Genomic DNA, 17,300 nt, shown 5'->3' on the forward strand with positions numbered 1-17,300 from the left:
CTAATAGTATGTATACATTGTAACTTGCGCATGGTTTGTATTATTTTACCTGTACAAGTCTACTGAGGTATCGTATGGTTCTCGAAGTCTCAATTCTGGAGCTCGCCATCTCTCTGTTCCGACACCTGTATATGACAAGCCATCTCGTTTGGGAAGTAGAGAAATATGTTCTTGATCCGAGGGACATCTGCGTCCACTATATTGTCCATTTCTTGTGACGATACTGGAAACGTCTCTCCCTAAACCGAAATCAGCCACTTTAACGATCCAGTCTTTGCTTACCAGAAGATTATCGCTTTTCAAATCTCGATGTATTCGAGGCGGTTCCAAAGTGTGAAGAGTATGCATACCTCTTGCTGAATCCATGGCAAATGATAGCTTACGGTTATAGTCGATATCAATCGATAAATCGTATAGTACATTCCGTAGAGATCCTCGCTCCATATATTCCATGACAAGAAAAGGAACGTCTTCTGGTTGTGACTTTCCTGCACCAATGAAGAGAACGATATTCTTGTGTCTTACAGTTCTCATAAACATTATCTCCGTTTCGAAGTCTTCTATAGACTTGGGAAGACCGACAGCCACCATTTTCTTTACAGCTACAGTGATATTTCTGTATGAACCTTTGTAAACGGATCCAGATGCACCAGATCCAAGTAGTTCTCCTGACGTCACTTCGTCTTCATCTATTTGCCATACGTTAGTTAACACAGTAACTTCTTCTCGCCAAGCACGCTCGCTTTTCCTTTTTCTGTTTAGCACTGAAAGATAAGCTGTAACGCCAGCGGTAGCTACAGCAACGAATAGAATGATTCCTGCTCCTATGAGAAAGTAGGTAGGATATTGGCATGTAGAGCCGGTGAAGCCGACGTAACATTGACAAGCTGGTCGTAGACCTTCTTTGCTAAAATCAGCTACACAGTTGCCGTATTTGCATTGATCTACATTGCAGACAGTACACTCTTCGATTTTGCGAGCTCCAATGATGGCGGTCGTTAGGCCGTTTGGGCACGGAATACAGTCTGGATCATCAAATTCCGTTTCTCTGTAATATCCTTTTCTGCAGAAATTGCAAGGTATTTCGGATATGTTAGGTGAGGTAAATCCAGCTGGACATCTGACCGCTAAATACTTGATGTTCATTTGTAAGAAGTCGAAAACGACAAGAAATCCTTTCCAATAGAAAGATTTGAATGACTTTACATTTGGTAAAAAATAGAATGTTGGATGCCACGATGTAACGAATTGCCAAGTATTGGCGTCTACAAGATACATCCATGTTTCTAGTAGGGGACGGTAGTTACTGGCATTCGGATGGATTTCCATCATTACAGTGATTAGCAGTTGGCCTGGTGTTGAGACAGCAGAATATAAGCACGTACAAGCCTTTGAGAAATTAGGTCCTATATTGAGAGCTGTCAGTTTTGACCATCTTTCGGTTTTGACGTCAAACATCCAGAGGTCATTTAAACATTGCGAAGAAACATCTCCTCCACCAAACACATACATTTTGGACTGCATTATAGCAGCTGCGTGACCCACTCGTGCGCTAGGTCGGACAGAATGCACCATGTCTCCTGCAGCTTGTCTCCACATAAACAATGGTTTAAGGTGCATTATCCACGTTTCGTTGCTAAAAGTAATGTGGTTTGTTCCACCAAATAAGATAGCAGTAGTGTCATTAACAGCTACAAAAGACGTATAATATCGCACTGTTATTGATGAATTGGATATCAATCTCCATTTATTGTCAGTTGTATTATGAATCATTGTTTTGATGCTTTGAGAGTACCAGTCGTTGGCAAGTGCAACAAAGCAACTACCGATCCAGCTACTAGCTTCGTAACAATAGTCATTCCAAAGTTGGTTTTTGACTTTGAAGAACCACTGCATACTTGCCAAATCTAAGTTCCATATGATTTTATTCCACGAACGTTGATCAGGTGTCTCTGGAAATTGTCCCCAAAATGTTAAATGGTTACTTTGCATATCGTAAGCCGCTTCGGGTGTAAGGGATGGTGCCAAGTCAGGATTTGGCAATCTTTTCCAAAACCAAACTTTGTTTTCGTGGATGAATTTCCATATTCTTGTTCTACTAGTACGCAAGTTGATTGTAAAGACGATAATGATATTCTCGTCTTCAAAAATGCTGGACACTATTTGGTCATACCAAACATTAGGAATGTCGCCTGCCACATTTTCAATAATGAATTCATTTCGTTTCAAGTCAAACTGTAGGACTCTGCTGTCACGAAGGCTGAAAACGATGTAACTAGCACTATTTGTTGCAACAGCACAGCTGAATATCTTGGATTCTTCAACGTCTCGAAATGGCTGCAAATTATCGGGAAGTGTACTGACATTAGTCCATACGTCATTTTCAAACTTCCATAAAGTTTTCTCACTGTTGTCATAAGCGATGATGCTTGAATTTAAGGAAGCCATGAGCCAAAAGCGTGAAATACGTGAAAAGTTAGATTCTAGAGAAACCAATTTGTAGTATTCTGTGCCTTGTCGACTAACACACCGGACTTCAGACATTGCTTTTGAAAAAGAAGATATGATGACAGCAGACTGACTGCATTGGCAATTCGTCTGTGTCGGTTGAATAGCAACTGCGACTAAATTGAAGCTACTATAGGGGTCGTATATCCAGACAGGAATGTCACCGTCTACTTTGGTTTTCTGCCAATTGAGCAAGACTGTGTCAAATATCCACGCTTTGGTTGAGTTAGAGGGTCGAGTAATCGGAAAGAAATCAAAAGCAAAAATCTTGGAGCACAGTTGGACCATCAAAGGATTTCCGTATGATCTTGGGTAATCACCAGCGTCTACTTTTTGCCACGAGTTAGTGTTTAAGGTGTACAGCCAGTTTGCAAATTTATTCTGAGCGACTTCTCCTGAAATCAGTAAGTGATGTTGTGATTGATTTCCAATCTTGACGCTGTACGCTACTTTTCCGTAATCGATTACTTGAGGTTCATTGATCTTCCAATTGTCGAAATTTTGCCATCCTCGTGTGTTATAATCCAAAGGAAACATTTCCGCTTCATTTCTAATAATAACATTTTGAGCAGATTCCATTACTATTGAACCGTCATCGTGTGAACGTTTGCTTTGCTGTATGGCGCTTTGGACCGATATACATAAGCTGATGACTAATATTATTGTGGATTTCCAAGACAATTGCTTTGCACTGCAACCCGTCGACATTTTGGAAAACAGAGTTTCCGTCGATTTTTTAGAGACCGTCAGACTTCTTGAGAAATGAGCTGTCTTCGCAGACACCTTTACTGTGCCTTCACTCAATTCGTTCAAAATGATCGATCAGCTAGAACGAGTAATATATATATGATGGAGTTCTAGGGGGATTTGCTCTTCTTTGTTACAGTCCCTATCTAAATCCCTTTGCTGGTCCCTTCTCTGATTTTCCCGATACGTAAGAGGTTTCGCTTCTTTGAGCCACAGTCCCTGCGCTATGCAGACCCTAACAATTCCCTCTACTTATCTCATCTGTAATTTTCCCTGTCTGGATAATTTGGGTTATTGCTTTCTAGATGCCACGGTCCCTGCGCTAGGTACATGTAATCCTTCACAAATCCCTCTCCTGCATGGTCTTGTCTCTGATTTCATGTGTATGCTGTTTCTTGCTTTTCTGCGCCAGAGTCCCTTCTGTTTGCATACCTACACATTTCCCCACGGGTGTTCTAAATCCAAATGAACGGCCAGGTCTCCTTAATTAATTAATTAGACGTCCCAATCGCGGGCCTTAATTAATCAGACCGTTGCACATCAACGGAGAGAGAACGTAGGTGCTCTTCATCTGCTTTTTGGTACACACTACTGTAGAAACTGATGTCTTGGCAGCTGCTCCCTAAAGCAAGAACTGCAAAGAATTGTCGTCCTCGTGGAGATTCAGTTGCAGTGTTCTCTCCAGGCATCTCAAGACGTGGCGGCCCGCCACGCCTTGGGTAAATTTTACAACAACACGCCCATTCCTGCCATCCCTTGGCTAACGCTGCCACCTCTTGATATATGCCTGCCACGCCTTACTATCTATGTGTTAGACAAGAAACGGAAGACCAGTGGTTTTGGTTCGTGTATCAATAAAACACCTGTTGTCGTCGTGGAAGTCCAAAAGCAACGTCATAGAGATCGCTATGTCCAAAATCTAGTTATGACGTTGTTCAGAATCCGATCCGACGACATTTGGTGGCGTGTGCTAAGGTCCTAACTAAAGCTATTACAATCGATTTTGTGATTTGTATTGGCTTTGAATACATCGGGAGATGCAGGTTGTCGACATGTGCGCAGATTAGAAAGTAGCCTGGATGAAAAGCGGGGCGACAAAGGGTTAAGACGTAAAGAAATCATTGGAAGGTCCACTACCACTCTTTGATGAGCAACTTCAAGACTGTGTCAGACATGATACTGATCAAGATCACATAATTACAAGTAATGGCACGGACGAAATTAACAGAGTAGAAATAGTGAGGAAGCAACTATGTCATGTAATGGACGACATTGAGAATTCACTAAGTAATAGTACCTCAAGTGAAAATGGTTTCTTGGCTGCAATAGAAAAGTTTTGCCCAACCTACTGAAAGATTTGGGGCAAACTAACTCATCCATCCAACAAACAGCAGCGATAGATTTCTGCATTACACATGTTTGGTAGCCATATAGGGCTAATTAATCATGAGCAAAAGGTACATGTACAACCTACAGCTGTCAGTAGAAGACGGACCTTCAAGACATCAGCCTCTGTTCCAATAAAGGTGGGGCGCCCCACGCTATTTAGCAAAAAGGTGGATTCTGCTGCTGCTGCTGCTGCAAGTAGATACGTAATGCCGAAACGAATTCAAAAATCAATAAAAGGACACAATCTGGCAATCAGTTTAAAGGAAAACACTAAGAATGCGCTATAACCCAATAACCTTATTAGCAGCTACACGTAAATGATTTTAAAGTAATATAGGTCCTGTTTTTGCTTTCAGTTTTGCTTAATTCTTTGCATAGTTCGAATGAGACAACAGCGACAGTCATTTCAGTTGTGCCACTTTCACAATGTTGAAGTAAATTTGCTTTCATAAGTCCAACTATTGTCTGCTTTGTCTGCAATTCTACAGATGTACTAACTATCTATCGATCTGCTCATGCCCTAAATAAACACTCAAGTTAAAATGCCTGCTAATGAATCAAAACAAACAAGCAAAAAGTTGGGTTTTGTTTATTATAAAATATATAATTTATAGTGTATATATAGATGTTTGTGTTATGCGAAAAGAACGGATATGAACAACCGTGGATGTGTAGTGGATGTCTAGTTTTGCCGGTGAATTTCAGGGTTAGGGTCAGGATGATATGGTTAGGGTCAGAGTTAGTGTTTAGAGTTAGTGTTAAATTAGGATTAGGGTTCGGAGTGCAAAGATTGTACGGGCAAACCATGGACTGTGCCTGGTTCATGGATTGTCCAAGTCCGTGGTTGGAACACAACATACTGTATATTTAACAATCTGAACACCAGTCAAGCAGTACTACATTTGAATGATCAACTGCCAGTATGTTTATGGCGTTGTAACGCAAAGATTCTTTTAAATCGATGAAGTTTACATGACTTAAATTTGAAATTTTGGTTGAAATTATACAAATAGATATATTGATTCTTATATTTATACACACGCGCATATTTGTCTTTACTACATACATAACTGTCCCACCTCATCATCTCAACAACTCAGGTATGAATGTCCTAACTCATATATAAATCCACTACCTCTTAATTTAAATGTTGTAACACCAATCTAGCAATGTAAGACCACAATCTGATAGCATTGTTGTAATAAACTGTTTAAAGACTATGAAAACGTCCTGTTTCTCACTGCATAATTCTTGAAGCTATATAACATAGAATCTTGAAACTGTAAGGTGACCATTAGATCAAGAGTTTCCACAGCAAGTGCACAGAAGAAGATAACCCCAGCTGCTGAAAGCCCATCGTTTATAGTTGGTAGATTGCGACAACCTAGCACTGCTCCGTTACTATCTTTGATAGTATCCCCTTCTCAGTACATTTGAATTAAGCTGAAACTAATCACAAAAATACTTACTAGAGCAGTAGCAATATGTGACATATACCCAATGTATGCAACAGGATATCTAATACTCTTTAGTCTTACATTGACCAAGAAAGGGGTATTTACATATCCTGTGTTTGTTTGTTGAGCCACGTGCCTCTCTTGCTTTATAATATCCAACCAATCAGAACTTTTTGCAATAACAATGGATGACATCATATTAGTACACAGTCGTGACAGAAAACTATGGACGCGTTTCAACTACCACTTACACCAGTTTAACGAGTGGTTTTAAGCTGAACTGGTTTAAGGATTAACATGTTTCCACCTGCACTAAACCGGTTATATCCTAAACTTAAACCGCTTTCTTAAACCTAGTTTGTAGTAGGTTTAGCAAAGTGATTTACGATGAAGTATGTGGTGACAGTAGCGCGCTTGCTTAGATGGCTTCTCGACAACGCTGTTTGATGATATTGACTGTTTTGCTGGTGTAAGATTACCTCGAAAGATGTAAGGGTTGTTAACTAGAGGAGAGAGAAAGGAGATGATGTCGCTGGTCATCGTCATGCAAATTCCTAGTACTATCTTGTGACAACTAACAGTTGCTCTGACTCTGCGCCAGGGCAGCCCAATTTTTCAAAACAAGCCTTCTACGGTGTTCCTAGACAATTTGTTTGCACAGCCCGGATGTGCAAGTTCCTAAGAGGAAACAGTCGCTTTCTTGAACTTGTTTAGTTTATAAACGCGTTTAAGCTAAGTTAAGGTGCACCTACTGGAAACTATGGTCTATGTTTCTATCTCACAAGTATATGGAATTAAAAGTCCTACATTTCCTCAAAAGAAAACGCATCATAAACTGTTCTGCATCATCAAATAATTAATAAGAAATTAAACAAAAAGAAAATGATGTAGTTTGGATTGCATAGTACAGCAATCGGTAAATAATCTGCACGGCTGGCTTCCTTTGGGGACTTGAAAAATCAATCACACGTCAATCACTCCTCAAGTACAATTATGTGTAACCTCCCACCCCTTCTTTCTCATTAAAGTAAAAAAACATCCACATTCAGTGCCTTACTGCTCCAAATACATTTGGAAATGAAATGTGACACAAAAGGGGCAACATGCAAACCAAATACTCAGAACATGGTCTGATGGACAAGAAAAGTATTGACCCTCACCCTCTTAAATGAGCTATCCTTGACAATTAGCCTTGACTAATTGTTCTAGAAAGCTCTCGCGTCTCTGATCAATATTTGAAGTATTGCCTCACCAACCATGTTCTAACACTTAATAATTTTCCCAATATGAGGATTTGTATAAAATACCGGTCACACCTCTGATTACCCCACACTATTTAGTGTTCAAAATTGTTACTTGTCACATTACATTTCTATTCTGGCGAATCAAATTAGTTAAAGTTACGATCAAATGCGAAAAGTTTCCAATCTAATACCTAAAGCTTGGTTCATATCCGCTGGAGACATACCAGACCTACCCCACAGCTGTCGAGCAAAACAGAATAAATTCTATTCTGTCTGGCTACCACTGCTGCACTGGCTGCACTCTGGCTTCAGTAGGCGTGGCAAGGTGCGTTTGCCAGACTGTTGTCCTACAGATATTGTGAAATAAGCTTAAATAAGACGTTGATCGTACTAAGTTTGCACAAAATCCAAGTCAAAGCACTGAATTTCATATCCATTAACCCTAGAGTTAACATCTTAAGTAAACATCTTATAAATTTGATTACTAGTTACTAAGTAAAAGCATGAAACTTTTAAACTTGAATCGACACCCTTCAGATTTTATTTGACAGACAACTAAGCAAACGAGTAGTTTACAAGTTAAAAATTTGATTTTTTGAGACATTGTGAATTTGAATTCCCAATTAAAAAATTTGATCTACCATACTACGAATTTGATTTTACGTCTTGTAAATTTAATCTGAACGGGCGACGCCTTTAGTTTTCACTATACCAAGATGGCCTTCGTGCAGTGTCTCCAATACATAGTGTCTTAGACTGGCAGGTACTATGACCCTAGCTCCACGCACAAGGATTCCTTGCTGTACTTTTAACTCGTCCCGGCGGCTGTAAAACGGCTTTTCCTCCAGCTGTTGTGGACTGGTGCTCCAGTCTTGTTGTAACAGTTCCATTACTTGTGACAGTTCCAGGTCAGTTCGGGTTGCTTGTCGAATATCTTTGGCCCTGATTGGCAGTTTGTCGACGATACTGACATGGAGAAGCGTAATCTCATCTTCCTCTTCCGCCGTCCCGCTTTTTTCGGTTTCTAGCGGTAGTGGGGAAAGACCGTCACAGTTTGCGTGTTGGTGGGTGGTCTTGAATTCAATTTGATAGTGGAAAGCACCCAAAGAAAGGCACCAGCGCTGTATTCTGGCAGCTGCTGTCACTGGAACGGGCTTACTCAGAGCCATAATGTATTTCAGCGGTTTGTGATCGGTCACTAACACAAACGGTTGCCCCTCTAGATACATCTGGAATTTCCGTACTCCTCAATATAAGGCAAGCGCCTCTCGTTCAATTTGTGTATACTGCCTCTCTGCCTTGCTAAGGGACCTTGATGCGTAGGCAATGGTCGTTCGCTACAGCTTGGCATCCTGTGATAGAGAAGTGCGCCCAGTTCGTAGGAAGAGCTGTCGCACGACAAGATTACCGGCAGATCTGGATCAAAATGTGTTAGTACCCGATCCTGTAGTAGAAGGTTTTTGACAGTTTTGAAACAGTTCTCTTGTTCTCTCTTCCATGTCCACTTTGTATCCTTCTGAAGCAGTTGGCGTAATGATTCCAGTTGACTAGCTAAGTTCGGCAGAAATTTGGCGTAATACTGGACCATGCCAAGAATCGATGTCAGCTTAGTGCCGTCTTGTGGTCTAGGCATCTGGGTGATAGCTTGTACTTTTTGGTCCTCCTGATGGGGTCCGGTGGAAGAGATAACGTGACCGCAATGCTCCACGGTATCTTGCAAAAAATTTGCACTTGGTTTTGTTTGACTTCAATCCATACATGTGAAGTCTCTCCAACACCGCGTCAAAAGTGTGCAAATGTTGCTCCATGGTCGGGCCCGTCAGAATAATGTCATCCAGGTAGCACTGAACTCTCGGAATTCCTTGCAGAATTTGTTCCATGGCTTGCTACCAGATCGCAGGTGCTGACGTAACCCTATACGGTAACCATTGGTATTGGTACAGTCCCTTTTTACGTGTTTACTGTCAAACATAGCTTGGACTGTTCATCGATCTCCATCTGGAGGTATGCTTGCTTCAAATCTATTACTCTAACGTGTTTGCCCCCGCTCAGATTAGCAATGATCTCGTCGATTTGTGGTAGAGGATATGCTTCTACATCCAGCTGTGAATTAACTGTTACTTTAAATTCACCACAAACACGGACCGTCCCGTCCTTCTTGACAGGCGTCACAATGGGTGCGGCTCATTCGCTGTGAAGTACCTGTTTCACCCCCTCTTTTTGCAAATTGTACAGTTCTCGCTCTACTGCTGGCCTGCGAGCTAAGGCTACTGGCCGTGCCTTCCAAAACCGTGATTGACTATCTTTTTTAGCGCAATCTTTGCCTTGAATCCCCTCAAACAGCACAGTCCTGGTGAGAAACATTAACATGTCTGTCCAAGAGGTGTTCGAGCGTCAGATTCGTCTCGATATGCATCAGGGGTTACTTTAGCCTGATCTGCTTTAACCAATTTCGTCCAAACAAGGCAGGTACGTATAGTGGCATTCGAGTTGACTGTTGGTCACACTCCACCTTCATCTTGCAGACGCCGATAGGCTTAACCATTTCTCCAGTGTATGCGTGTAGCTGCAGTGCCGTTTTTTCTAGTTTGACTGGTTTCCTGAAAAGCTTGTAAATTGGGGTTTGCCCATAACTGACACCGCCGTCCCTGTGTCCAACTCCATAGTTATTGGTTCGTCCTCCAGGACGACATCTACTTGGATTGGTCGCTTTCCCTTATGTGGAATAGTGAATACAGATCTTCGTCGCTGTTGCCGCTGTCACTATGTTCAGTGTTGCAAGCTGCCATGGCTTTCATTCCCGTCTGACGTTTCTCTTTCTAAATTTGTTGTCTCTGCCCTCTTCCGGCCTCTCATGTGTCTGCCCTCTTCTTGGTGCGGCATGCACTCATGGTGTGTCCTTGTTTCTTACAATGGAAACAGGGCGCGGTTTTGAAACGACAGCCTTTTACTTCATGATTCCCGTTACAACGATCACACGTCACACAGCTGGTTGTAACCTGGTGTATTCCGTCGGTCTCGGTCTCTGCCTCCTTATAGGGGAAAGGCGGACCTGTGCCCTTCATTGTCTCGACGTCTTTCGCTGCCTTTCTATTGCTACACACCGTTGAACGGCTCTGTCGAATGTCAGGTCAGCTAGCTTCTCGCTAAGCAGTGATTGTAGCATGCGGTCGTTTCTTATGCCGGCTATTAGTCTGTCCCTCAGTCGGTCGTTCCTGGCGTCGTCACTAAACTGACATTTGGCCGCCAAATGTTTCAGTGTTTTCACGAAGTTGCCTACCGACTCATGAGGTTCCCGTACTCGAGTATCGAAAGCATACCGACTTACCAAAGCTGATCTCTCCGGTTTTACGTGGTTCTGGACCGCTTTGACAATGCTATCATACGTTACCGTGGCAGCTGACGGTTTGGTAGGCGCCAACAGGTCTTTGATAAGTTGGAATGTCTCGGCTGGAGCGTTCGCGAGCAAGATGGCTATCTTCTTGGTGGCATCCTCCACTCCATTTGCTGGAAAAAAGAACTTAAGTTGCTCGGTGTAGCTTTGTCAGTCGGAGCGGTTTTTGCTTTCCACCGACATGACTGCTCCCGGCACGTAGCCAGCCGGGCCCCTCCGTCGTTTTCTGCTCGTGGGTCGTCGGTCATTGTGTTCGTATCCTCGTCGCCAGTTGTTGATTCCGGCACCGGTTCTCACAACCCGGGATTTATTGAACAATTATACACGTGTAACTCACGCATGCGCACTGCACAACACAATATCCAACAAAATATTTGTCGCAAAGTATCACCACCATGGAAGCGCATTAAAGTTCTTATCAGATGCCAGTTGGTTATCCACGATTTACTAGTCACCAAAATTTGGAGTTACACTGCACATCAAAGCTGATTCAATTTGTCTAAACTGTATGTTGACAATAAAATACTGACTGACATGAATGGCATACATTAATTAAATTAAAAGACTGTCTAATAGCTATCCACCGTATATTGAATAGACTTAATCTTATAATTTAATTTATGGTGACAACTCTACAGCATTATTTGTTTCTATTACCATTTAGTTAATTAATTAGACAGCAACAGTAACTACAATGTACAAGTTTGGTCTAGTAATGGCTGCATGCACTTAGTGTTCCACGCTACCGCTTACCTATACGTTCACCTTGCCAAGCTGCTTGAGATTTCTTGTGTCTTCAAGCAATAGAATAAATAACAGAAAGTCACCTCATCGTCCATTCTGCTGTTGATCGCGAAAGACTCGAGCTTCGGATCATCCGAGCTAATAAATTAGATAAAATCCGGCACTTCTTTTTAAATGCGCACGGTAAACACTGTTGTGAGGTCTTACTTTAGCTTGACTGAACCCTCTTAACTCTTAAAGTGCCTTTCGTTGCTACATTTTCATGGCAACAGCAGCGTTGCATGAAAAGTGTAGACTGAGCCATTCTATAGCCGCCTCTGCCATCTCCCATAAATATCACTCTCAATTTTTATATCTAAGTTTGGTTTACGGTATCGTTAAGAACTAACAGTGTAAATTATGAGTAGGGTTACCTGGCTCGTACAATATTGAGTATTTAAAGGGAGGGTGACATGCAAAAATCGCTACCCATTTTATAACTTAGAAACGTTGCTTTGCCAGACAAATGAATGCATGAATTTTTTTAGAATTTTAGCTAATGTTCTAAGGGCTAAAACGTAGGTTTTTTCGGTGACCATTGACCACGCCTTCCGCCTTCCGATTAGTTTGAGGCGTGTACGTTGTGACATCACAAGTTGAACGGAAGTCGCGTAAGGCTTTTCCAGATGGAGAAGAACATAATCCAAGTCAATCTAGCATCGACTCTGCCAGCTTAGATTTGAGTTACAGCAGGTCGTCGTTGAATAGCAGTAGTTCCGACACATTTCAGGAGGAAATTATAGCTTGTGGAGACATTGTAGAGCCTTACCAGTACGAGCCTGTGGAAAGCAAAAACCGCTCATCTCAGTGGCGGATTCAGGCTGGGTCTATGGAGTCTATAGACCCCCCTTTGAGCTGAGCATTACTGTTTTCAGATTCGATTTTTCATTCTAATACAAAAATACCTGTTCTTTGGTACTGTGTTACTGTATGAACTGAGTTACTCAACAGTATATTTAATTAAAGACAGCTAGCTAAGTTTCGAAACTACCAGGTCCAAGGTCCAGTCCTTTCGCCGGGTTGCCGAGATCGTGTTACTGTAGGCTTGTTGTAAGCGCGCAAAAAGGACGGTAGATCGAGGCCATAAGATCTGCTCATGCTCAGAGAACTTCATTCTACAATCCCACGCATCTACTGATTCCGTGAAGTCGTCAACAAATACTTCAAAATGAAGAGACATGCTGCTACACCTATCACTTCATTCTTCTCCGAAAGGAGCAGAGAAGGTAAATGCAGATGACAAATTTGCATTTATACTATATATAATAGCGTTTGACAAACTTCAATGGATTACCATTTACTGACTATTCCCTTTACTACAGAGTCTGAGGGAGAGCCACACTCAAGTGCTGATATAGGTTCGCCATCACAAAACTGTGTAACAGAAGACCCTTGTGTGGGCCCCAGATGTTTCTGGTAAGTAGATTATAAATAGTATTAATCTTAAATTCAAATATTAAGTTACATACATGTAGCTGCAAGTAGAATACAAACTATCACAACATCGCTTAATTTTAATGTTTACAGGTCCAAGTCGAATGTCACCCAGTGCCACCACTCTGTCCCAAGTTGAGTCGAGCACTGCTTTCCCTCCTGACGATATTGGAGCACTGTTGAAAGCAAACCAGAAGTTAGGTGACTTGGATCCGACACGTAAATACCAATTGCTTACATCTGAGCCAAATCTTGATCCTTCCTATTACCCAAAGACGTACTGTGCTGTTTCTAAACAATATCGCCACTTTATACCAAGCTCGTTTAAGACATACCCTTGGCTCTATTACAGTCGTGCAGAGGATGGGGCATTCTGCCGAGCCTGTGCATTTTTTGCTCCAGAGTTACCTGGTGGACATTCTACAGGTCAGTTCGTGACTGCACCTTTTAGAACATGGCAAAAACTATCTGACAGGACGCTAGCTCATGGCAAGCTTGATTACCATCTTGCTTCTCTGGCAAAGATGAGTGCATTCTTGGATTGTTATAGTAACCCATCACGAGCTATTGACACAGTGCTTGTATCCGAGGCTCGGAAGCGGATGTAGGCTACAAGAAAGTGATTTCGTCTCTGTTAAAAATAGTTTTGCTGTGTGGAAAACAAGGCATAGCGTTTCGTGGTCATCATGATGATTGTTTCAACTGGGAGGATACTGAGTATGAACACTCAAACCCAGGGAATTTCATTGAGCTTGTATGCTTTAGGGCTGAAACTGACAATATTCTCTCTGAACATCTCAAGAACTCACCAAGAAATGCTAGATACACATCCAAAACGATTCAAAACGAATTGATTGAAGTGGTTGGAAAGTACATCTGCAACGAAATCATAGCAGAGGTAAAGAAGAGCAAATACTACACTGTCATTGTTGATGAAGTCACTGATATTTCAAACAAAGAGCAGCTCTCAATTTCCCTTCTCTTCGTTTATTATGGTACTGTGAAGGAAGTATTCATTGCCTTTGTCTTAGTAGAAAGGATCACAGGAAAGAATTTTGCTGCAGCAATTTTAAACTGGATACAGACAGTTGGATTGTCACCAAGTGATATGCGAGGGCAGTGCTACGATGGAGCCAGTAAGATGTCTGGAGCAAGATCAGGATGTAGTGCTGTTATTCAACAGCAAGCTCCAAAGGCTGCCTATTTCCACTGTGCTGCTCATCGATTGAATCTTGCTGTAGTGTCTGCATGTAAGATCCAAGCATTCATGAATGTTGAGGCATACATCGGAGAAATTGTGAGGTTCTTCGCATTCCCTCCCAAAAGGCAACGACTGTTTGATAAGACAATGGATAAATTCCTTCCAAAAGCCAAGGCCCGAAAGCTCAAAGACGCCTGTAGAACAAGGAGGGTTCAACGTATTGATTCGTACACAGTCTTTCTTGAGTTGTTACCGGCACTTCACACATCTCTGCAAGCTTTGGTTTCTCCAGGACAACACAAAGACTTTGGTACTGATTGGGGCTGGGATGGCAATACAATCACAAAGGCGAAAGGCTATCTGTATCAGCTTCAGTCGCCTTCTTTCTTACTTTGCTTCAAGATTCTCCTTGAAATTTTGCAATGTCTCAAAGGCCTCACAGGCAAGCTTCAAATGAAAGCATCTGATGTTATGTATGCCTACAAGCAGGTTCAGTCAGTACGTTTAATCCTACAGAAAATGAGAGAGGACTGTGTCCAAGAATTCAATAAAATCTTTGCCGAAAGTCTTAAGTTAGGACAAGATCTCCATGGTGAAGATTTTGAGTTGATCAAACCGCGCATTGCAAGGTGACAGTCTCATCGAAGCAACATTGAAACATGCAGTGCAGAGCAGTATTATGGTGTAACCATGTACAATGAGTTCCTATCTCATGTCATAAGGGAGCTTGACAACAGATTTTCTGGAAACCAGTACTTGGTTCACGGCTTGCTTCATTTGGTTCCAAGTAAGGTTGCTTCTGAATCTCATGATGACTTTCCAGAAACACTCAGTCAAGCTGCTGATTATTTCAAAGACGACTTGCCTCATCACAACATGCTTTCCATTGAGTATCGAATGTGGGTCCAGAAATGGAAGTGTTCAGATGAAGTTCCAACAAAGCTTGTTGATGCACTCAAATCATGTGATGAGATTCAGTTTCCTAACATATTCGTTTTGTTGAAGTTGACCTTAACGCTTCCAGTCACCACTTGCGAGTGTGAGAGAAGCTTTAGTCAACTCAAACTGATTAAAACCTGCAGAAGATCTACAATGACAGATGATCGATTAAATGGATTGGCAATCATGAAAATAAACAGTGATCGATGTGAAAGAATTCGGAAATCTCCAGAAGCACTAAATCTACTTGTGAACTCATTTGCATCATTACATCCTGGGAGAATGAAGATTGCTTTTGTTCTAGCTGATCAATAATTTCACGTTTTTAACATGTAAAATCATTTAATTCCACTCTGTACATTGTACTAAACATTACGTCTTAATTAATGTATATAATATTACATGTATGACATATATAAATAGCCTTAGCTGCTATAACCCTAGATTGAGATAGCTAGCTTGCTGCTACCAGCTGGTGCAGCTAGTTCTTGTTTCTGCTGGGGAATTATTTGGAATTGTTTTGTTACGCCCAAGGGAGACAGCTCCAAAGTTCTTAATTATTAATATGACTGAATCCTAACAAAGTAGGCAAAGTAGGCGTGGTTAAAATTTTGTTTTATAGACCCCTCCTTTCTCAATTTCTGAATCCGCCACTGCCTTACTATGATTTTTAAAGGCACCTAAAAGTTAAATAAAGGCATTGATCCTCTGTTCGTTGTCTGGTATTTTGATTGCAATTTAACGTTAAATTCGCTAGAGGTACATGTATAAGGTAACTAGTGTCGTTTCTGAACAAGACACTAAGTACAAGAGAAATTAAGTGCATGGTTATAGATATCTAATTGTACGGGTTCTACTTTGGTTACACGTACTGTGCCTGCGCATTAATATCCATCAATATGGCTACTGCAGCACGTGGTTTTGATGAGGAGTTTGTAGAACCGCTCAGTACCAGGTTGACATGCCCTATCTGTCATCTAGCATTTAGAGAACCAGTGCTAACTCGATGTGGCCACCAGTTTTGCAGCAGCTGCTTGACGCCATGTTTACAACGGTCTGCTTCTTGTCCTGTGTGTAGGACAAAATTGGATTCATCCAATATTTTTCCTAACAATGCACTGAAAAGAGAAATACTGGATTTGAATATCAAATTTAGTTTACACGAAACAGGATGTGCGTGGACTGGTGAACTAAGAAATAGCGAAGTACATGACAGAGAATGTCAGTATGTGGATGTTGCGTGTGAGAATGAATGTGAGCAATGGATAATGCGAAAAGACATTGATGATCATATGACAAATGATTGTCCTCAACGAATTGTCATCTGTAAGCATTGTACAGAGAATATGAAACAAGCAGAACTGAAAGATCATTACGAAGAATGTGATGAGTATCCTATAGAGTGTAGGTACAAGTGTGGCATGATGGTTCAGAGATGTCAAATGAAAGATCATATTGGCAGGCAGGGAACATGTCCAAACAGTCTTCTTGATTGTGATTACGAGGACAATGGCTGTCAGTTTAGAGGAAATCGTCATGATTTATGCAAACATATTGAAAACAACATTGGTTTGCATTTTAGTTTGATTGCAAGTGCACTGAAAAAAACAAAAGAAGAACTAAAAGCTACTAAAGAAGAACTGACTGAAACTAGAGATGAATTGGAAGAAACTAAAAATGAATTGGCGGAAACTAGAGATGAACTGACAGAAGCAAGAGTGCAACTTTCGGAAGAGATACATAGGAGAAGCCTGTCACTTTTACCACAAACCCCAAAACAGTTTTTGTTTACCTGGACAATAGATAATTGGCAAGAGAAGTCGAGAGCATCTAAAGAAGAGAAAAGTGGCATGGAATGGATCACCAGCAGTTTCTTTTATGTTTATCCTGGGTATCACTTGTACATTGATACTTATCCAAATGGTGACCAAGCTGCCAACAGAGGCCATCTTGGTGTATTTCTGTATACAACTGGAGGTGATTTTGACAGGACTCTGAGTTGGCCTTTTCCATATTCTTTTGATTTTGAACTCATAGACCAACAAGTTGGAGGAGAGAATATTTGTCTGCATGTACCACCAGATGCATTAGGGTTGTCATATCGGGGATATGGTTCTCCCCAATTTGCTAGTCACCAGGAACTGGAGTCAGGTTGTTACATCAAAGATGATTCAATTCGTATAAAACTGTGTGTTCATCTTTAG

At 41.4% G+C, this 17,300-nt stretch overlaps 4 protein-coding genes across 4 annotated transcripts in view; 2 read left to right on the plus strand and 2 right to left on the minus strand.

Annotated features, from left to right (window-relative positions):
- Nucleotides 1-2,613, minus strand: part of LOC134194033 (uncharacterized) — a 2,979-nt gene extending 366 nt beyond the window's left edge. The window contains exon 1 of the mRNA XM_062662932.1: nt 50-2,613. Within this exon, the coding sequence (XP_062518916.1) occupies nt 50-2,544 (2,495 nt within the window). The 5' untranslated portion in view covers nt 2,545-2,613. The remainder of the gene's footprint in view (nt 1-49) is intronic.
- A 5,406-nt stretch (nt 2,614-8,019) lies between these two features.
- LOC134193668 (uncharacterized protein K02A2.6-like) lies at nt 8,020-8,574 on the minus strand. Its single transcript, XM_062662507.1, has one exon. It carries the CDS (start codon nt 8,572-8,574, stop codon nt 8,020-8,022), a length of 555 nt encoding a protein of 184 aa, XP_062518491.1.
- Nucleotides 8,575-13,442: 4,868 nt separating this feature from the next.
- Nucleotides 13,443-14,790, plus strand: LOC134193669 (zinc finger MYM-type protein 1-like). The gene is made up of 2 exons (XM_062662508.1): nt 13,443-13,474; nt 13,533-14,790. Exons 1-2 carry the CDS (start codon nt 13,443-13,445, stop codon nt 14,788-14,790), a joined length of 1,290 nt encoding a protein of 429 aa, XP_062518492.1.
- A 1,205-nt stretch (nt 14,791-15,995) lies between these two features.
- LOC134193670 (TNF receptor-associated factor 6-like) lies at nt 15,996-17,300 on the plus strand. Its single transcript, XM_062662509.1, has one exon. It carries the CDS (start codon nt 15,996-15,998, stop codon nt 17,298-17,300), a length of 1,305 nt encoding a protein of 434 aa, XP_062518493.1.

Source organism: Corticium candelabrum, chromosome 18, assembly GCF_963422355.1.
Source record: "Corticium candelabrum chromosome 18, ooCorCand1.1, whole genome shotgun sequence".
Taxonomy (NCBI): domain Eukaryota; kingdom Metazoa; phylum Porifera; class Homoscleromorpha; order Homosclerophorida; family Plakinidae; genus Corticium; species Corticium candelabrum.